This window comes from Gobio gobio, assembly GCF_949357685.1.
Source record: "Gobio gobio genome assembly, chromosome: 19".
Taxonomy (NCBI): Eukaryota; Metazoa; Chordata; class Actinopteri; order Cypriniformes; family Gobionidae; genus Gobio; species Gobio gobio.
The window spans coordinates 24773888-24796551 of record NC_137112.1 but is presented as its reverse complement, the minus strand read 5'-3'; the positions used below and the strand labels follow the sequence as shown (position 1 = coordinate 24796551).

The following is a 22664-nucleotide window of genomic DNA, read 5'->3' as shown; positions in this document are numbered from 1 at the left end:
TGCTTCGTCTCCGACCTGGGCCGGTTCACCCCTCCTTAGACGACCTGGTGGTACCGGGCTCCCCCAGGAGCTTGTAGGCTAATGTTAATACATATTGTTATTATTTAAAAAACAATTATATAGTTTAATTAATGAATAATTTGCTATATATTTAGACTTTCAACTGGTTTGATCATTCAATGTTAGGCTATGGGCTATTTGTAAAATCTAAATTACATGTGTGATACATATAATAAATAAAAACATATTTTACTTTTTATGTCAGAAGGTATAACCAAATAGTTATACACTGTAGTCGCACCACATAGTTCACAATGGGAATTTGCATTAATCAAGTCCTTTAGACCTTTAATTTACACCTTATTGAGGACAGGAGGTACACTATAAAAAAAAAAATTGGGGGAAAAATTGCATTTTGTATAATCACGAGTTCATGCATTCATTGGTTTCATGAGAGTGTTCTCGTTTACCACATAATTGTCTAATGGTAGCCAATAGTTTTATTTTCCTCATGTCTTATATGTCTAAAATAATATTTAATAAGTAAATTAAGTCATTTGTGTGATATAGCCTATACGGCATGCGACTGTTGAACACGGTGACGTTAGATTGCATTTGGCGTCGGCCTCAATCAGAGCTTAAGTTATTGCCTTTTAATATCAAACACATCAAGCTCATGATTTTCTTATTCGTCCATTCATTCGTCTCATCCTCATTATAATGAAGAACTTCTGTTCTTTAATTTGCCAGATGTGATGCAGGGAAACTTTGCCATTAATGTTTTTATTTTTATTTGCAGGTTTTTAGCCTATGCAGTGCCGCGTTTTCTTCACCACATATCCTGTTATGCAGAAACTTCTTGAATATTAAGAGTTTTTCTTTATTGAAAATAAAGTATTTTCACCAAATATCCTGTCGGAATTGACTTGTTAATAAAGTAATGTGATAAAATGTCAACCCTGTTGTCTGTGTTCATTTTGCTTAATATAGACCTATTTATGTTTTTAGTCATTTTTTGTCCTTTGGGACAGTGAGAAATAAACAATTGTTACTACAATTTAAAAGATTTAATTGGACCAACCTCACAGTTTCACAGTAAAACATTTCTCCAATTCAAAAATTTCTAGTGACCGATCACATCTACATTTTTTAGTTGGCCAAATTGAATTTCTGTGAATTAAATTGTATCAATTCAATTTGGCCAACTGAAAAATTTAGATGTGATCGGTCACTAGAAATCTTTAAATTGGAGATGCCTGGCCAATTGAAAAACTAGAAAATTTTGAAAATTTTGAACATTTGAACCTTACATTTTTCACAGTGTAAAGACCCCATTGTCAGAGGACACACCCACACACAATAAGCAAAATATCTCTAAACTCTTAAAACCTTTGTTACCTTTTGCTTTACTTCTGTGAGAATGAGACCTTTGTACCAATTCGCACTGAGACATTTGAAATGATACCAAGCATGTATAATACTGTATAGTACTTGTTCACATTAACCCATAAAGATTTTGGGTGTATTATAAAGGAGAGATGGGGGAAGAGGCAGTGAAGGGGAAGACATGTAAATTAAGGCAATACTTGGATGATTAATTCAGTGTGATGTCTTCTCGGATGGGGACGCTAAATGCACAAGAGTGAGTTCAGATGTTAATTTCCTCAGAGAGTCGCCATCTCCTAGTTCTTCCAGTTTCTGCAGTCTTACAAGTGCATCAGACTGGTTTATGTGTGCACAGCCACAACACCATATGGAAAGACAAGAACAGAGAGTAAATTGCTCCACTAAGGCCCTGTCCACACGAAGCCAGAGCTTTTCCCTGTTCAATCTTTTTTCCTCATTCCCTGTCAACAGTGGCCGGGGCTTCAGTGACATAAATAGTGTCACATTGATTTTCAGTTGTAGGCTAATTGAGAAAAATGTGTAAAAAAAAAATGTATGGATTACTATATTGTTCTGTATTACTAACTCAGCAATCAATTTGGGGCTAACTGAGAACATATTTCTCTTTTTGAAGCTGTACTGAAACTGTCATTTGGACCTTGAACCGTTTGGAGTCCATTGAAGTCCATTATATGGAGAAAAATCCTGGAATGTTTTCATCAAAAACCTTAATTTCTTTTTGACAGCAGAAAGAAAGACATGGACATCTTGGATGACATGGGGGTGAGTAAATTATCAGCAAAAGTTTATTTAAAAGTGAACTAATCCTTTAACAGTGTTTATTTTTTTCAGCACAACAAAAATTTAATTTTTGATGACTGAATAAGTGCAATTCACCTTTATTCCACAAGGTGGCAATGTCTGAAACACAATGATGGTGTGAAGTTTCACTCATAGTTACCACAGGCAGAAAATAAACATAAACTATAAAACATCTTTCCCATTACTGAAAAACATTTACTCTCCTAATGCAGTCCCTTGCAAATCATGCTGTGAACTACAGATCCACTGCCAAGAGCTGCGTTTCCCAAAAGATTAAGTGTTATTTTATGTATTTTTCAGTAAAGGGAAATATGTTGGGTTATGTTAATGTTTAATGTTCAGTTATGTTGGACATTTAGAGGAGTTTCTGTTTTTGAATACTGTGGTTACTGTTGTGCTGAAGAGTATAGCGTTGACAATTGTGATTTTCACCCCAAATTACAATTTCTCATTGAAGCAAACCAGACAGCAAAGATCAGGTGCACATGGGTTGAATGTGTCCTGAGCTTGATTTGAAATTGCATGTTAGGTCAATGTAACTCAATTAGGTTAAAGCATCATTCCCTTGTTTTATGTTACATTAAACTGATTGAAGGTTACAACAAACTAATTTATAATTAAGTAGAAATACCTCCTTAAACGGTTAGTTCACCCAAAAATGAAAATTCTGTCATTAATTACTTACCCTCATGTCGTTCGACACCCGTAAGACCTCCGTTCATCTTCGGAACACAAAGGAAGATATTTTAGTTGAAATCCGATGGCTCAGAAAGGCCTCCATTGGCACAATGCACAGTACACTCTCAAGACCCATAAAAGGTACTAAAGACGTCGTTACAAAGTCCATCTCACTACAGTGGTTCTACAATAACTTTATAAAGCAACGAGAATAGTTTTTGTGAGCAAAAAAAACCGAAATAACGACTTATATAGTGACGACCGATTTCAAAATAATGCATCATGAAGCTTCAAAGCGTTATGAATCAGCGAGTCGAATCATGATTCGGATCGCGTGTCAAACCGCCAAACTGCTGAAATCACGTGACTTTGGCGATTCAAACCGCTGAATCGACTCACTGATGCATAACGTTTCGAAGCTTCGTGATGCCTTGTTTTGAAATCGGTCATCATGATATAAGTCGTTATTTAGAAGGAACATCTCAGGTATGTAACATGACATTTATTTTATAAGTCTATGGATATATTAATACCGGTGATCTGAGTGAGTGCTGTTTGTTTGGTTTGGTATATTTCCGTGACATTAGCGTTAGGTCCCGTTACTAAAATTAGCTCGCCTCGCCTCGCTCGCTCCTGGTAGAAACCTCCTGAACTGACCGCGGTGAAGTTCGCGTTTTACTCGATTCATCTTAACTAACTTCACCGCGGCCCTGAACGGTCAACACCAAAGGAATCATATAACGTTACTAACGTAAATACAAACTCAGCAGCAGCTGTAACACCGCCGCGGGAGTAAGTTAGCTGCACATCGGCTCCTAGCTGGATTATTTCAGACACGGATTTGTTGTCAATTATATCAGAACCAGAGCCGTTGATCTGAACGTCATCTCATCGGCTCGCCTTGTTACCTTGACGGAGGTGATACGGGAAAAGGTGCCACATGCAGGTACAAGGCATGAGATTTTCACAATGGAAAAGTAAACATGGTGAATACAGATGAGGCGAGCTGAACTAGTAACTACTGGAAAACCACCACAATGACGATAGCTCAAAAAATGTTAGCATCATTAACATTGGCCCACTAAACGTCTCGGTTACGTATGGTAACCCTCGTTCCCTGAAGGAGGGAACGGAGACGTACGTCGGACGTACCGACGAATTGGGATCACTTCTGGGAGCCCCTATCAGCTTCGAGCTATCTAGAACCGGCCATTTGCATCTCGCACTCCGCCCCGCGCCGCGGGTATAAACAGGAAGTGAGAGCGAATACACACTGTTTTTCACTGAGGAGCCGAACGTAGTGGCTCAACCTGCAGTGATGGTACAGCAACTGTGGCGACGGGACGTACGTCTCCGTTCCCTCCTTCAGGGAACGAGGGTTACCATACATAACCGAGACGTTCCCATTCAGTCGGTCACGTTCGACGTACGTCGGACGTACCGACGAATTGGGATCCCTATGGAAAACGCCATAGTTACTACCACTTCCAGCGCCCAGCGATGAGCCCCTCAGACCCCGATCTGATGCGGGCGGGAAAATTCACGCAGGGAGAGTCCAAGCTGATGTTCCGCAAGACCCATTCAGCTGACTGTATTGGATAACGCTGGGAAAGCGTGCCTGTGAAGGCCGCTGCTGAAGCCATATCATGCCCAGAGGGAGTTACCATGTGGAGAATACACGTATGGGCTGGCCGTGGGCAGCACAACATACGGAAGTCCCAGGGGTGGCCCCGGCCAATTAGTGGAGGGGGACAACACGTACCTGGGACGGCAGAGGAGACTCTGCCGAGGGAAAGACACGGGCTCACCGTAGGGAGCCGTACCGTGGAAGAATACACATATGGGACCGCCGTGGGGGTCACTACATATGGAACCCAGCCTAACACAAGTTCCACCAATGCATACGAGTGTTAGACCTAGCGTCGAACGCTCCGCCACGTCTGACTGCAGTGGGTTGCGGAGGACTCAACAGGGTTCGCCATTCCGGGGAACTCGACTGGAGCAAAATAAGCGCACGCATGCGTCTACCATAGGGGAGGGAATGGAGCAGCAAGCCGACACTAGAACAGGCACTTCGGTGTTACTGGCTATGGGAAGTGAGCACACAGGAAGATACCGGCTCTACACGGAGGCTATAGAATCTAGCGAACGTGTTAGGTATCGCCCAGCCCGCAGCTCTACAAACATCTGTCAGCGAGGCGCCACGAGCCAGCGCCCAGGAAGAGGCAACACCCCTAGTGGAGTGGGCTCTTAACCCGAGCGGGCTCCTCCGAAGGCAGCGCTTGCAGGCTCACCACTTGGTCCCGGAAGGGAGTAGTGGGAACCTTGGGCACATATCCAGGCCGGGGTCTCATGATCACATGAGAGTTACCGGGCCCGAATTCCAGGCACGATTCGTCGACCGAAAATGCCTGCAGGTCCCCTACCCTCTTGATGGAGGCCAACGCTGTCAGGAGTATTGTCTTTAACGACAGAATTTTCAACTCAGCTGACTGCAAAGGCTCAAGGGGTTCTCTCTGTAGTGCAGTTAGCACCAGAGTTAAGTCCCAAGAGGGTATGGAGGGAGGACGAGGCGGATTTAATCTCCTCGCTCCCCTAAGGAACCTGACGACCAGATCGTGCTTACCTAGAGATTTTCCATCTACGAGCTCATGATTAGCGGCGATAGCGGCAACATAGACTTTGAGGGTGGAGGGAGACAGCCTTCGCTCCAACCCATCTTGTAGAAAGGCAAGCACAGATCCGATCGAACATCTTCGGGGGTCTTCTCGGCGAGAAGAGCACCAATCGACGAACAGGTTCCACTTCAACGCATAGAGGCGCCTCGTAGAGGGGGCTCTAGCGGAAGTAATGGTGTCAACTACCGCTTGCGGTAGGTCACCTAGAACCTCCACGTCCCGTCCAGGGACCAGACATGGAGTTTCCAGAGGTCTGGACGCGGGTGCCATAGGGTGCCCCGTCTCTGAGTCAGGAGGTCCTGCCTCAGAGGAATGGGCCAGGGAGGTGCTGTCGCAAGGAGCACTAGTTCCGGGAACCAAGTCCGGTTGGGCCAATACGGAGCGACCAACAGGACCTGCTCCTCGTCCTCCCTGACTTTGCACAGTGTCTGCGCAAGAAGGCTCACTGGGGGAAAGGCATACTTGCGTTCTTCCCGGGGCCAGCTGTGGGCCAGGGCATCCGACCCGGTCAAGGAATAAAACCACTGACAGTGGGTCGTCTCTGGGGAGGCAAACAGGTCTACCTGTGCGGCCCCGAAACGACTCCAGATTAGCTGGACCGCCTGGGGATGGAGTCGCCATTCTCCCGGAAGCACCTGCTGACGTGACAGCTCGTCGGCCGCACGATTGAGCAGGCCCGGAATATGAACAGCACGAAGCGACCTCAGATGCTTCTGACTCCATAAGAGGAGATGGCGGGCGAGTTGCGACATGCAACGGGAGCGTAGACCACCCTGTTTGTTGATGTACGCTACGGCCGCAGTGTTGTCCGTCCGGACCAGAACGTGCTTGCCTCTGAGCGGCACTTTGAAGCGGCTGAGTGCAAGACGAACTGCTAACAACTCGAGGCAATTGATATGCCATTGCAGTTGAGGCCCCGTCCACAGACCCGAAACTGCAAGCCCCTTGTACGTGGCACCCCAACCCGTGGATGAGGCATCCGTGGAGACAACGGAGTACCTGGACACTTGTTCTAGGGGAACTCCCGCCCGTAGAAACAAAGGGTCCGACCACGGGCCGAAGGTTTGGCGGCACTTCGGAGTCACTTGTACACGGAGGGAACCGCTGTGCCACGCCCATCTCGGGACTCAATCGTGTAGCCAGCGTTGAAGCGGTCTCATATGAAGCAATCCGAGCGGCGTTACTGCGGCTGCGGATGCCATATGCCCCAGGAGCCTCTGAAAATGTTTCAGTGGTACCGCTGTCCTGCCTTTGGAGGCTTGTAAGGCTTGTAAGCCTTTCCAGTCAGACCGGAAGAGAACTTACAGGCTCGAGACGGGAGACGTGGGTCACCGCGCCAGCTAGAGGCGGTCGCCGGACACAGTTGCATCACGACGGCGCGCTCCACTGGCGGGATCCCCACGTAACCCTTGGCTGGTCCGCCGTAGAGGGTAGTGAGGGGGGAGGAGTCACTCCACCGGTTTCTGGCAGAAAAAGGTGCCGTCCACGACCTCGTGAGCTCCTCATGCACCTCCGGGAAGAAAGGTGTCCGGGCGGGACGCTGAGAACCAGCGCGACCCGCCCCGAGGAACCAATCGTCCAACCTAGAGGGTTCGGGACACGGTGGAGGGTTCCACACGAGCCCAACCCTTTCGGCGGCCCGGGCAAGCATAGCAGCCATCTCGGGGTCCGGGGCAGCCGTTGCCACTCTCCCAGAGGGAGGCAGTACAACTGACCCTTCATCCTCCGAGGACTGAAACTCCCCCTCCGATGCAGCGATCGACATCTGTTCGTCCGCTGGAGCTCCAAAAGTCACCACTGGTCTCCCGTGGGAGGGTCCAGCGGGTTCTCTTGGAGGCTCTACCGGCTGCGGAGCTGAGGGATTAGGGGCCTGCGGAGGTTCGCTCGGCGGGTTTGCCCTAAACGTAATCCTCAGATCACCCTGGCCATCCAAAGAAGTAGGTCTACCCGGGTTAGGGGTAGAATTAGATTGTGGGATGGGTAAGGGGACTCCCCCAGCCCGGAGGTAGGAGAGTCTCGATCTTAGCTCCGAGATAGTCATGTTCCCGCAGTGGGAACATGAACTATCCACAAACGCCGCCTCAGCGTGCTGTTTGCCCAAACACGTGAGACAGCGATTGTGACCGTCAGCAGGCGACAGGGAACGACCGCATCCAGAAACGCACGGGTGGTATGACATCTTGAAAAAGACGCAGCATCACCCGTGAAGCTCTTTTTGTGAGGAAACGCTCTGTGCTGAAGCACTCAGGGGGAAATGCGACAGCGCACGTGATTGTGTGCAGCCCGTGCCTGTACTCAGCAAGAAAAACGCCCAACCAGACCAACAGTGCTGTTGCTGTGAAAACAGCAGTTTTTCTCTGCTTGCAGAGGCAGCCGATGAGTCAGCGCGGATCCCGCTGAAGTGTGCCGTTCCTCCAACACGCGTCTCCTGGATTCTCCGGTCCTTTAACGAAAGTCTTGCTGATAGCAGCGATATGCTCAGTAATCTCAGAGTCCTCTTTATCTGCTGTTTGGCTCCGAAGTGAATGACAGCGTGCATTCGCTCTCGCTTCCTGTTTATACCCGCGGGGCGGAGCGCGAGATGCAAATCGCGCACGCCAATTGTTCATTGGCCGGTTCCAGATAGCTCGAAGCTGATAGGGGCTCCCAGAAGTGATCCCAATTCGTCGGTACGTCCGATGTACATCGAACGTGACCGACTGAATGGGAACTAACGTTAGACTGCAAAAATAAGCATTAGCCCGGTCAGCTTCCTTAGCTCAGGTTATTATTGCATTGATTACCGGACAGGCTATTGTAACGTTATTATGACTTCTGTTTTGCTGTCTTGTAATTGACAACAGGTGTGGGTGAAGTCTTGGATGTCTATTAAGTAAAGAATGGCAGCAAGACCATCTGCATTATTAAGGCTGATGTGAGTATAACTTGCAAATACACACACACACTTACTCTGGCTCGTTCTCTCTTCCAACAGTTATTTTGTAAATTGTTTGTGCAATACCATTGTGTTGATAATATAGTCTTCACACAGACTATCTATTCACAATTATTCTAATATTCCATAGACAGTCTGAACCGCTATAGGGAGTTGACTGGCTAACATCCTTTTACTGTTTTAGATGGTGTAGCATGCATACAGTATATTAAAAATATTAGCCATTTTTTCTTCTGTGTTGAGTGGACCATTTTCTTTGTCTCAAATTATATATGGCTGCCTGGCATACTGTAAGGAATATTAAAATAATAGTAATTGGAATTTGCTGTGTAATTTACCTTTTGTAATGTTTACATTTTTATTCCGTAGCCCAATGCCACAGCTGCTGATATCCAGAGAGAGACACTGCCCAGTACACCTTGCTTAATTGTGCAAGGTATATTCTTCCCTTTTTTGTTTAATAGCACTGTGCTGGAATTCTGGCACATGGCCGTTGTAGATGTGAAAAATAATTATGAGGTAAAATCAAAGACTTGAGACTGTAACTATAAAAAGCTAAAATATGCCTGATTTAACTTTTGCCACTATCCCATTTGAAGTAGTCTTGTTGTCCAGTGATGCACAGCTCCCAGTGCTTCTGCCTCAGTTTAAACGCTCTCTGGAACATGCATTATTTAAGATTATCAAAGCGTATACAGCATGCTCCAACATAACAACACACACGCTCACAGCGTGTGGAAAACACGCAAGTTTTCAAAAATGAAAACTGTCACCATTTTGACACAGTAGAGGAGATCTAAAACACGTCTCAGACGGTGCTGGATAGCACCGAGGCTTCCAGGGAGCGTTCCAACCGAGCCAGGAGCACTGAGAACTGTATATCGCTGCACAAGGAGACTACTTTGAAGGGAGTAGCAGCCAAATTTAAATCGGGTAACTGTTTTGCTCATCATGCCAACATCGCCACTTGTGTGTGTTTATGTCGTGCAGCTTTCTAGTTCTCTTTTAGTTATCATATTGTAATGCATTTCAGGAGAGACACTATGCGGACAATGATCTCCATGGAACGACATTAACTTGCAGTATCCTAAAGAGGACTCAAGCACTCTTGAATTTGTCCAAAGGTATGTTTAAACTGTTTACACACTAATAAAGAAAATAGATCCATCATTCTCATATGGAAAGTCCCATTAATCACCTTTTTGTCCATTATTAGGCTCAATGATATACTCTATGCATTGATGTCAATAGACAGGTTTCCATCCAACTCATTTGCTCATTAAGTGCATTCATACAAATTTGGCACACAAAAAAAAACATTCTAATTGGAGAGCGTTTCCATCAGCTCTGTTATGCAAATTAGAAATGGACAGACACTAGGAAGAAATCCTTTTGTCCAAAGCGACATACAATATACTGTAGATGCATACATACAATGACATATAATGAAGAAAAACAATGCAAAAGCCAATGTAATTCTAAATGTTAAGTTGTTAAAGGGTTAGTTCACCCAAAAATGTAAATCCTGTCATTCATTTTTTCATATCGTTCCAAACCTGTCAGACCGTTCATCTTCAGAACACAAATGAAGATATTTCTGATGAAATCCGAGAGCTCTCTGACCCCTGCATAGACAGCAGTTTAATGAACACTTTCAAGGGCCAGAAAGATAATAAAGACATCTTTAAAATAGTCCATGTGACTCCAGTGGTTTAAACTTAATGTTATTAAGCCACGAGAATACTTTTTGTGCGCAATAAAACAAAAAAAATTACTTTATTCAACAATTTCTTCTAGAGCTGGTCATTGTGCACCATGGCTCATCATTACTCCCGACTTTAGAGTCACATAATCCTTCAGAAATCATTTTTTTTAATTTCTATTTCAGATAAATGCTGTTCTTTAGAACTTTCTATCCATCAAAGAATCCTAAAAAAAAAAAAATTTCAACACTGATAATAATCATAAATGTTTCTTGATCATCAGATCATCATATGAGAATGAGTAGTGATGGGTTATGTGACACTGAAGACTGGAGTAATGATGATAAATTCAGCTTTGATCACAGGAATACATTACACTTTACTATATATTCACATAGAGAACAGTCACAACAGAACTGTCACAATATTACAGCTTTTTGTATTTTTAATAAATGCAGCCTTGGTGAGCAGAAGAGACTTCTGTAAAAACATTAAAAAATCTGACCGTTCTCAAATTTTTGACCGGTGGTGTGTTTGTATATTAATCCTGGTGGGATTGAGCCATGAGGAAGTGCAAGTTTACTAATACTTTGTTCAATTTTAATAATTTGCTTTGCAAGTAATGTTGTGATTCTGCATTTCCTTTTGTAAGTTTTTTTTTATTTTTTATTGCATGATATATCTTAAATTTAATTCATAATGGTCTTGAAAAGGTCTTAAAAAGTCTTAAATTTGACTTGGTGAAACCTGCAGATACCCTGATATCAGTCTTAAATGTGACCTGATAAGTGTGTGTGTTTGGGACTTGGTGGGTAAGGGACATTAGTGGGCAGGGGACACTACAGGACATTAGGAGACATGTCAATAAACTTAATCACAATATTGGATTGATGTGTTTGAAATTGCTGAATATTTCTCTTTTGTTATATTACTCATGTATAGCAATAACAGATGGAAAGCATCTCTTTTTGTATTGCAATGTACAGGGTACAGGGACAGTGATTTTACATGTTAAAGATTGTTGTTGTAAATAAATGAGTGATTGATTGTTTGTGCATTGTGCACTCTGTTTTCTCTTCAATTTTAAGAGAAAATAAAAAAATAAAAAAATACTAAGTGTTTTGTTTTTCTTTGCAGAAGTTTGAAAGAGGACATTTATCCAAGTTACAACATTTAATTGTAATATTTACAATATTGTCTCCTGTGAAATTACAGGAAATCCTTAAAATTACAGGAAATTCCTGGCTACTGAGTTGCCATAAATATAACATTTTACCGTAATATTTACAGTATTTAATCCTGTGAAAATACAGGAAATTCCTGGAAAGTACCAGTAAATTTACATGATTGTGTTGTATTAAATACAGTACCTTGTTGTAGTCATTTTACAATAACAGTCCTGTATACTGTTTACAGTCAATTTACGGCAACTATTAGCCAGGAATTTCCTGTAAAATTACAAGAAATTTCTAACAGTGTACCTTTTATGGGTCTTGAGAGTGAACCGTGCATTGTGCCAATGGAGGCCTTTCTGAGCGATCGGATTTCAACTAAAATATCTTAATTTGTGTTCCGAAGATGAACGGAGGTCTTACGGGTGTCGAACGACATGAGGATAAGTAATTAATGACATAATTTTCATTTTTGGGTGAACTAACCCTTTAAAGCACAACTGCAAATGTTCACTTTTTACAGTGTGTGTACCAAAGGCGATGCCAAAAATGTTCAAGTGGGTGGATCTTTTGTGAAATAATTTCATCTGAGTGAAATTTAAATATTATGAAGTGTACCCTTTTATTTAGTCTTAATGAGACAATATTTGCCTCATTTTATTGGCATAAAGGTGATAGGCGTGGCTGAAGCTATTTTGAAACTAACTTTTCAAACAAGCATAATTTAAATAAAAAAAAGTCCAGTTTTGAAAAACAAAAAACAAAACAAAAAGATTAGCCACACTATATACAAGCTTACAAAAAATCTCAATAAATTGATATAATTGTATGTATTTATTTATTTATATAGCACAGTTTACCACAACACAAGTTGCCCAAAGTGCTTCACAATCACAAAATAAAATAAAATAAAAAAAACAGAAGCTAACGAAAAAAAAAAAAAAAAAAAAAAAATATATATATATATATATATATATATATATATATATATATATATATATATATATACATATATATATATATATATATATATATATATATATATATATATATATATAAAACCTTTATTTTAATAGGACAAATGCAATATAGGAGAGGAGAAAGGGGAACAAGACTGGGAACACCTAGGCCAGAGAATTACTAAATATCAATATATTCACAATAAGATTAAAACAAAATTGTTTTCCTTCACCGATGACACAGTGACAGATTCAACAGAAATGTATTTGCCTTTGTCATGTATTTTTATGGTATGTGATCACAATATACATGCATCACCACTAACAGGTGAGTCTATCTCCTAATCCCATTTTACTCTCACGCACATCTTAAAAAATGTATTGCACATAAAATTCCTCATGCTTCTATTCTATTAAGTCAAAAATAGTACTTATAGACACTCCGTTGCTTTGTATGCCCTAGCTTCTCTAAAATAACTAAATGGTTTAATTACTCATTAAGTAGGTAATTACTTGATTTGTCAGGCTGCACGATCACACATTTACACCCATCTTCAAGGTATTTTTCTTGTCTGGTTCTTTCCGGGTATCCAAGTCTTAACACATCGGACTGGAAGAAAACTATGCTGGAAGCAAATAAATCCAAAAAAGATTATGAAATTGCCTACTGCAACAGGGATCCCTCAATTTGAACATGCAAACAGTTATTTTTGTCTAACAGTTCTACTTTTCTAAAAAGTAAAAAAAAAAATTATTAAACGTTCATTCAGTATGTTAATATTCAGCAAGTTTCCCGAAATCTATGAATAAAAGAGAGTTTTGTGTAACACTGAGATTACAAAGTTCTATGTAGGTTTCATTGTTGAAAATGGGCTTATTCTTTATTTACATCTATTAATACATATTTAATAGAATCATGTTTATAAATCTGTGTTTTTGGTTTAGGGTATTTTTAGGGTTAGGGGATAGAATATAGTTTAAACCATTACGTCTATGGAGAGTCCCCACAAACAAAGTGAACCAGACGCGCGCGTGCGTGCGTGTGTGTGTGTGTGTGTGTGTGTGTGTGTGTGTGTGTGTGTGTGTGTGTGTGTGTGTGTGTGTGTATGAAATCATATGTGATATTACTAAAACATATTTAACTTGTCAATTACCTGAATCACTCTTGCTTGATGTTTTTAATAAGTATAAAATTAGCTGACAAACATCTTATAATCAGCTGAGTAGTTTCACATAAGCCTCCATATTAAACCTTTAAATATTAAACTGATTTCTTGTATTGAAATGAAGCCTCAAGAAGCTTGAAAGACTTTTTAGTTGGAGCAGGTTTGAATATCCTTGGTGAAATCACAAACTTAAGCCTTTTTTTCTGTTAAGACCACATGAAATGTGTAAAAACAATGAAAGTAATTTCAAAATTAACTTCTCGTTTTATCTTTAAATTATTTTAATTGGCCTCTCTGACCTTACCATGATGATTAAGCTTTGTTGTGCTTAAGCATGTCTTTGTTGTAAATGCATTAGTCTGTTCAGTGACCTTTGAGTCATGTGTATAAATGAAACTCCACCCAAAACTAACTCTCTGCTATTTGTTCTGTCGTCATAGAGTATGAATTTTTAAACTTACTCATAATTGTCTGCTTTGTCCATGTGGGGCACCATCTTTTATCAAGAACACACACACACACACACACACACACACACACACACACACACACACACACACACACACACACACACACACACACACACACACACACACACACACACACACACATCAATTCCTTTGCAGTTTCCTCATTAGGGTGGAAACACAAATCTGGTCTTAAAATACCAATACTACAGGTGCTGGATGCAGGATCTGGCACACACACACACACACACACACACACACACACGCACCCACACCCATCAGCAAAGTGTAGAACCCGCCCCCAAGCTCAACTATATAACAGGACAGAGCTTGGTTCAAAGGTACCATCTACTTCAGGACAACTCCAAAGACTGTGTTCCTTGTGCGTTCATCCCATCTCTGCAGTTATCCACCATGTCATGCTCGAAAATCTGCCCCGAGACTTGTCTGAAGACCTGCTCCATCACTTGCCCTGACACCTGTCTGAAGACCTGCCCTGAGACCTGCCCTGAGACCTGCTCCGAGATCTGCTCCAAGCCTTGCTCCTTCACCTTCCCCAAGACTTGCCCTGAGACCTGCTCCATTAGTTGCCCAGAGACCTGCTCCGAGATCTGCTCCAAGCCCTGCTCCTTCACCTTCCCCAAGACCTGCCCAGAGACCTGTCTGAAGACTTGCTCTGAGACCTGCTCCATAAGCTGCCCAGAGACCTCCTTCACCTTCCCCAAGACCTGCCCAGAGACTTGTCTGAAGACCTTCCCTGAGACCTGCTCCATTATCTGCCCAGAGACCTGCTCCGAGATCTGCTCCAAGCCCTGCTCCTTCACCTTCCCCAAGACCAGCCCCGAGACCTGTCTGAAGACTTGTTCTGAGACCAGCTCCGACACCTGCCCCAAGCCATGCTCCTTCACCTTCCCCAAGACCTGTCCTGAGACCTGTCTGAAGACTTGCTCTGAGACCAGCTCCAACACCTGCTCCAAGCCCTGCTCCTTCACCTTCCCCAAGACCTGTCCTGAGACCTGTCTGAAGACTTGCTCTGAGACCAGCTCCGACACCTGCCCCAAGCCCTGCTCCTTCACCTTCCCCCAGACCTGCCCTGAGACCTGTCTGAAGACTTGCTCTGAGATCAGCTCTGACACTTGCCCCAAGCCCTGCTCCTTCACCTTCCCCAAGACCTGTCCTGAGACCTGTCTGAAGACTTGCTCTGAGACCAGCTCCGACACCTGCCCCAAGCCATGCTCCTTCACCTTCCCCAAGACCTGTCCTGAGGCCTGTCTGAAGACTTGCTCTGAGACCAGCTCCGACACCTGCCCTAAGTCCTGCTCCTTCACCTTCCCCAAGACCTGCCCCGACACCTGTCTGAAGACTTGCTCTGAGACCAACTCCGACATCTGCCCCAAGTCCTGCTCCTTCACCTTCCCCAAACCGTGCCCTGAGACCTGTCTGAAGACTTGCTCTGAGACCTGCTCCGACACCTGCCTCAAGTCCTGCTCCTTCACCTGCCCTGAGACCTGCTCCATGACCTGCTATGACACCAACCCCAAGTCCTCCTCCAGCACCTTCTCCAAGACCTGTTCCATGACTTCAACGTCCATAATCATTCCTCGTCATTGTGGTACTGTCGCACCCAAAGCCTACAGTGTGTATGGATGTGGTTTTGGAGGAAGGACACGCATCTCTTCCTGCTCTTTTGGTTCGAATACTTGCTCCCCATGTCCACAATACAGAATTGATGGAGCATACAAATGTCATAGTGGACTGTACAACGGAGGACATGGTGAAAGATTTGGTGCAAAAATCATGGCTGGAGGGTGCTATGGAAGGGATTATGACTACATCCAGAAGACGGAGAAGGCCACCATGCAAAACCTGAATGACCGTCTGGCATCCTACCTAGATAAGGTAAACTTTCTGGAGGCTGCCAATGCCACTTTGGAGAGGCAGATCCGGGAGTACTATGAGAAGAAGGGGCCGGTCTGCCAGAGGGACTACAGTTGCTACTTGAACACCATCGATTGCCTTCAGGAAAAGGTACAACTTAAGAGTGGAAATCTGATGTTATAAGTTATAAATGAGCTACATCGATAGTTTCCTATGTCAATGCTCTTCATTATAGATTAAAGATGCTACCATCAACAATGGCAAAATCCTCCTGCGTATTGACAACTCTAAATTGGCTGCTGATGACTTCAGGATAAAGTAAGGCATTTTAACATCAAGTTCTTTTGGAGAACATTCAAAACATTCTGGAAAACTGACAGATATTTATAAATGTATTCATTAATTTGGGTTAACTAACCAAAAAAAAAGATCTGTTAATAGTAAGCTCTAATTTGTGTTCCTTTTTCACGCAAGCAAGTAAACAGTAAGGGATATTACTTTTTAAAAGACAAATAAAAAATAAAATACAATGGAAAATTAGTCCTTTAAAATGAAGCACAATCTCAGGGTGGCACATATATAAATTCAAATGTATGCAAGCAAATGTACGTACATTCTTTCATATGCAAATGTGCATTTGAACAGATGTAATCCAGCCATAAATACAATATATATGCAGTCATAGTGGAAACTATAAAAAATAGCTTACACCCTAATCTTATAGATTTGACAGTATTTATGCAATACTATATAGCTTTTTCTTTATACATAGATCATTTTTGTGTTTAGACATGATAATTTAATTCCCCTCCGACCTTTCCACCAATCAGGTATGAGAATGAGTCATCGATAAGGCAGTGTGTGAAGGCTGACATCGATAACCTGCGTCGCATACTTGATAAGACATGCCTGGCAAAGGCCGACTTGGAGCTGCAGATCTGTGCTCTGCAGGAGGAGCTGGTATATTTGAAGAAAATTCATCAGGAGGTTTGTAGCAGTTTGCCTGTGTAGCACAAGACTTTTGTAATGATGTATATTTTTAAATGAAGATAACTGGAAGAAATAACTTAAATTCCCAACTAATGCTTGAGCTATATGTGGTTATAGGATGTGGCTGCAATAATGTGTCAGTTGACAAACGCAAAAGTGTGTGTGGAAGTGGATGCTGCTCCTCAGCAAGACCTGGAAAAAGCTTTGGATGAAATCCGTTGTTATTATGAGACCATCATAGACAAACACTGCAGAGAACAGGAGTGCTGGTTCAAAGAGAAGGTGAGACTTCTAATTCCTCTACATGTGAACACTAATCAGCCATCATATGTAGTGGCAGACTTTTGATTTCAAATTGCATTACAGTGAAACAATATAGTTCAGTGACTGATGCGTTAAATAGCTCACATGATATGTGTGTGTTTGTGACTCTCTTTAAGATGGCAGATCTGTGTAAAGATGCTGCCACCCACACAGAGTGCCAAGAAACCTCTAGGTCACAGATCTCAGATTTGCGACGTACTTTGCAGAGCCTGGAGATCGAGCTACAGTCTCAAATCAGCATGGTGAGACAGAGGAAATACAGAATGTGATAGAAAGAAATATATAAGGGCTGTGAGAGGCAGTGGAAAGAGAGTTTTGGTACATCATCTGAGGGACGAAAAAGGCTTAACTAATGTTAAATGTTAAGTGATAACTAGAAATATTTTTTTTGCGTGTTAATCCATGACTTCCAAAACTAAATTGATGCAAAGTGGACAGTGAAGCTGTATCTATTCTTTACAATTGTATGCCAAAGGTTTTTAGCCTTGTTATTTAGATTAGTTATCTTAGGTAAACTTGTCTTTGCTTTGTTCTATTCAATGCCTAGTTAACTGTCTTTGGACAAATGTAAATCTGTCTTTTTTCTTTCTGCCCCTTTTCACCTACACAGAAAGGAGCACTGGGGTGCTCACTGTTGGAAACAGAGGCTATGTACAGCGATATGCTAGCAGGCTTCCAGAAACGTATCAACACATACGAGGCAGAGCTTTGTCAGGTGCTCTCTGGCACTGAGCAGCATGGCAGAGACTATGATGTGCTACTGGACATCAAGAGTCGTCTTGAGCAGGAGATCGCCACTTACAGGTGCCTCCTGGAAAATCAGGGCATTCAGTAAGTTCATCTTTTTATTTTAAAATAAATGTGACAGATAATCGGTTTTATATTTCATAATCTTTTCCTGGTTTTACAACTATCTTTCCATCTGTCTTTTCTAGGTTGGAAAAATAAGGTAATTACAACCCCCCTCTCTCTCTCTCTTCCAGTGCGTGTGTGTGTGTGTGTGTGTGTGTGTGTGTGGGGGGGGGGGGGTTATACAATACATTTATGTTATTCTACCCTGCAGGTGGGCTGTGTAACAATGAATGCAGTGGAGGGTCCTAGTTAAGTGAAGTTCCTAAATGCAATTTCAGGAGGAGCGAGCCCATCTAATCTTCCAATCAACAGCCAACCACCAGAGTATAAGCAGCTGCTAACCTCTCCTCGGTCTCCGCTGTTCCAGCATCCCACCACCTCCCCAAACTCCACCTTTATCTTGGGTACCTTGGCCTACATAGACATAATCATATCCTATATTTAATCACTGTGGGGGGTATATCAGAGCTCGAGTTGAAGCTGCTCCTCATCAGTGGACAGCAAGCCAAATAAGTTTAACCTAATATCTTAAGATTATATGGCCAAACAAACTCGTTAAAGTGCAGTTTTAAGTATAACCACTCTGTAATGCCTTTCTTACCATTCACTGTATAAGACCATTATGGGGCTGCTGACTGGAAAATGTATGGTGTGCATTCCTTATTAAAGTTCAGTCTCAATATTTTGGTTTCTTTATTTTTGTGTACATCACAACATAAAAGGAAACACACACAATCTTTGTTACACATTTCTGGATTTTTATATTTAGAGATCATGTGCAAACAGTTTCATGTGTTAATTGAATGCTGGCAAATTATATTTGGAAACCGAAACGGAAGCTCACGCATAGTGCACTCTAAAAAAAAAAGGTTCTATATGGCACCAAAAATGGTTCTTGACTCGTAATCATAGGGGAACCTTTTTTAGTGCTATATAGCACCAATTTTGGTGCTTCAGTGGTTCTTCAGCGGTTCTTCAGAGGTTCTTCACCGGTTCTTTGACTACGGTGCTATATAGCACCTCTGAAGAACCACTGAAGCACCAAAAAAGGTTCCCCTATGATTACGAGCCAAGAACCATTTTTGGTGCCATATAGAACCTTTTTTTTAGAGTGTGGAAACAACTGAAATTTTACTATGCATCTTTAAGTATCTTTACATCTGTTGTTCTCTAAATGTTTTCAGGCTGCACACCACTATATTATCTTTGACAATTGCTATATAGACACTCTACTCACCCTATTGTAATATAAGCATAATCACAATTCATAAGTAGATGAGTAGATTGCTTTAGTCAGACTGACTGTCAGCTTGTAGCAGTTTTAGGCACACCAGTATTTGATGACAGAAGAATCACACCACAAATCGCACCAAACTCAAGCTGATTCGAGTGAGTTTGATATTCTTGTAAAGCATTTTCATCATATTATCTCTCAGCTGCAAACAGACATACAGGCTCAAAGGTTCCAAAATAGAGTTTTCCCAGTGATGCCATAGAATTGGGTTCACCAAAGAACCTTTCAGTGAACATTTCTAATACAAAAGAACCATTTATCTTAGTGTAAGGAACATTTGAATACTCTAAAGAACCTTTTTCCACAATAAAGAACAATGGAAAGTTGTTGGTTATTTAATTATTCGTGTTTGCAGGATGTTAACATATGGATGACTAATAATTTCTTAAATCTTAATACTAACCAAAGTGATGTTCTTCTTATTTATGAAAGCATAATACTAAATACTTTCTTAAATCTTAATACAAAATTGACATTTTTTTTTTATTTTTTATTTTGTGGACAAGGTAAAAACACACACACATCTTACTTCCTTTTGAGGACCTCATTTTGGCCACCTGCTCTGTTTTTAACCAGTTTGAGCCTGTGTCTCTTTCTTTTTAAAAATATGTTATTGATCAGATGAAACCCTCCAGCTGTCCTACAGGTGTAGTTCTTCCACATTTTTTAAAAGAGATTTATGAATCCATTGGGCCTATTAATAAAAATGATTCAGTGGTGACTACAGAGAAAACAAATGTAATTTCTACATGAAAAAGTTAGTTCAGGCAGGAATAAAAAAATCTAAGTATATGCTATATTAGTACTCAACTCAAGCTTGTAGAAATTAAAGCGTAAATATAAACGTTATAAAATTAAGTAAAACTACTCAACTTTTCTGATACTGGTGCTCCCATCATGCACTAGGGCTTAAATAATTAGGTTGATTTTTCCAGCTGTACACTGTTTTGTTGTTATTTAGTAACTTGCCAACATTTGGAGTTAATTTTCTACTCAAAAACGATCCATCGAATGTTACCGTCACCATTTGTTTTGTACCAAGGTCTCTGTGTTCAGGTGCTATGTCTATTATGTGGTGTCAATATCTATTTGATTATTTAGTATTGATTGGCCAAATTAAATGTACTTATTTTTATTATTAACTTTACTTAACTTAGTTAATTGTTAGTTAAATTCCATATATGATATTTATTTCAAAAATATGCATGCAAAAGAAAAAGTAAATAGGCTACATTTTAATTTTTTTTTCAGTGTACACTCTAAAAAAAAAAGGTTCTATATTGCACCAAAAATGGTTCTTGGCTCGTAATCATAGGGGAACCTTTTTTAGTGCTATATAGCACCAATTTTGGTGCTTCAGTGGTGCTTCAGTGGTTCTTCAGCGGTTCTTCAGCGGTTCTTCAGAGGTTCTTCACCGGTTCTTTGACTAAGGTGCTATATAGCACCTCTGAAGAACCGCTGAAGAACCACTGAAGCACCAAAATTGGTGCTATATAGCACTAAAAAGGTTCCCATATGATTACGAGCCTTTTTTTTTAGAGTGTATAATCCAAGGAATTATTACAGTTTTTTTTTTTAATTGCTTACTCCCTAAAAGTGCTTGAGGCCCACTCAGTGAAACCATTAACACTTTGTGGCCAAAAGTTTTGGGACGTCTGCCTTTATGCACATGAACATCCCATTCTTAATCCGTAGGGTTTAATATGAAGTTGGCCTTTCGACTCCAGAACTCAGATATCCATAACCTGAAACAACCAAAACACTAGACATATTATATTACAAATAGGCCTACTCAGTTTGCAATTGTAAAACAAACTCTAAACAAGTTCACATTAGACACATCGCTCAAAACTACTTTTGTGTTTCATTTGGGAAACTGCATTTTCTGTTAATGGCACACCCATTTACCGATTAATTAGGCTACACACAATGGCCCTAATTCAAGAAACACGAGCAGAACGAATTTGTAATCGTTCGTAAAGCCATTCTGACCAACATTTTCGGATTCACGAAAATGTTCGTATTTTCAAAATTTTTGTTGGTAGCTACGAAAGAAACTTACACCTGCTCCCTACCACGTGTTTAAACTTTCTGTGTTTTAATTTAGGCAAACTGATGTCACTGTGTAGCTATATACATAATCCGAGGTGATTTGCCTGGTCTTTTTTCTTTTCTTTTCTTTTCTTTTCTTTTCTTTTTTTAACGGTTCAACTTTGGGTAATATGCAGCGCTCCTAACGGTCAATTATACCCATCCAATCACAGTCGAGGAGGGGCGGGACAAATAGGCTACTGCACCAACCATTCATCCTACTTCTACAACGACAGAACAACAATGGAGAAGTTATAGGCAAATATTGCTGGTTAGGCTACTGCATTTTTATATTCTGTAATATTCTTCAAAATTAGATCATATTAACACATTACTGCTATGGATATTTTGTATCAGCAACCAGCAACTCCGTTGGAAAGATTAACTTAACCCAGCTGGACCACTCACCAGAGTCTGTGAACCTTTTCCACACTCCAATCAATCTAAAAAAAAAAAAAATCTTGAAAAACAACAAATAAAACTCCAAACCATAATTTATCCTGGACGAGCTCCCAATTTGCAGCTTCACAATAGTACACATTCAAATTATGCTGTAAAGCAGCTCTAACAACCAATAGTGTCATTACAGCTCAAGTCAGTTCATTGTTGATTCAGTTCAGTAAATGCAAAATTCATCAATTGTACATGCATACTGTATACAGTGTATTTTTGCACATACATGTATTTGTGGCAAACTCATATACTGCACTCTTAATCAATCAGACCTTCACCTTTTTTACGATCATCTTTTGCAGACTTATTGACTGTTAAAAATGTCAAATTAAGTTGTTTCAGTGCTAGTCTATGGGCTTTTAGTTGTTATGTGCCGTTGGATTATATTTCCCAGCTTAAAACCCTCATGTAAATTGCTAATAAGCTAAAAGTATAATTTAGTAAGTCAATATTTTACAAATACACATATTTAAACATCAAACCAGCTGAAATCTATATAGCAAATGATCCATTTATTAAACTAATATAAACAGGCTACTCTATTGAAAGTTATGTCTACAGAGATGCAGGCTTCATGTGATTCAACATCTTATATTTGATCTTGTGTGTTGTGTTAAATTTTTATTTTATTTATTTAATAATTTATTTGATAGGGACAGATACCACCAACATAGATCATTTTGACTAAACAATCTGATGTCTGTATCACAGTGTATATAGCCAAAGGCTAATTTGCAACACTTGTCCCTAGAAGGGCCTTTATCAATCAAAAACAATAAATACAAAAAAGTATCTAAAAACCGATTCATACATTAA

General features: G+C 41.1%; 1 protein-coding gene across 1 annotated transcript in view; it reads left to right on the top strand.

Moving 5' to 3' along the window:
• The window catches only part of LOC307143620 (uncharacterized protein), a gene marked incomplete at both ends in the record, with an annotated part of 29766 nt that extends 11660 nt beyond the window's left edge, over positions 1-18106 (top strand). Inside the window, 7 exons of the mRNA XM_079845347.1 lie at positions 14372-15994; positions 16080-16162; positions 16675-16831; positions 16952-17116; positions 17275-17400; positions 17769-17989; positions 18094-18106. Coding sequence (XP_079701473.1) covers positions 14372-15994; positions 16080-16162; positions 16675-16831; positions 16952-17116; positions 17275-17400; positions 17769-17989; positions 18094-18106 — 2388 coding nt within the window. The remainder of the gene's footprint in view (positions 1-14371; positions 15995-16079; positions 16163-16674; positions 16832-16951; positions 17117-17274; positions 17401-17768; positions 17990-18093) is intronic.
• Positions 18107-22664: the final 4558 nt, after the last annotated feature.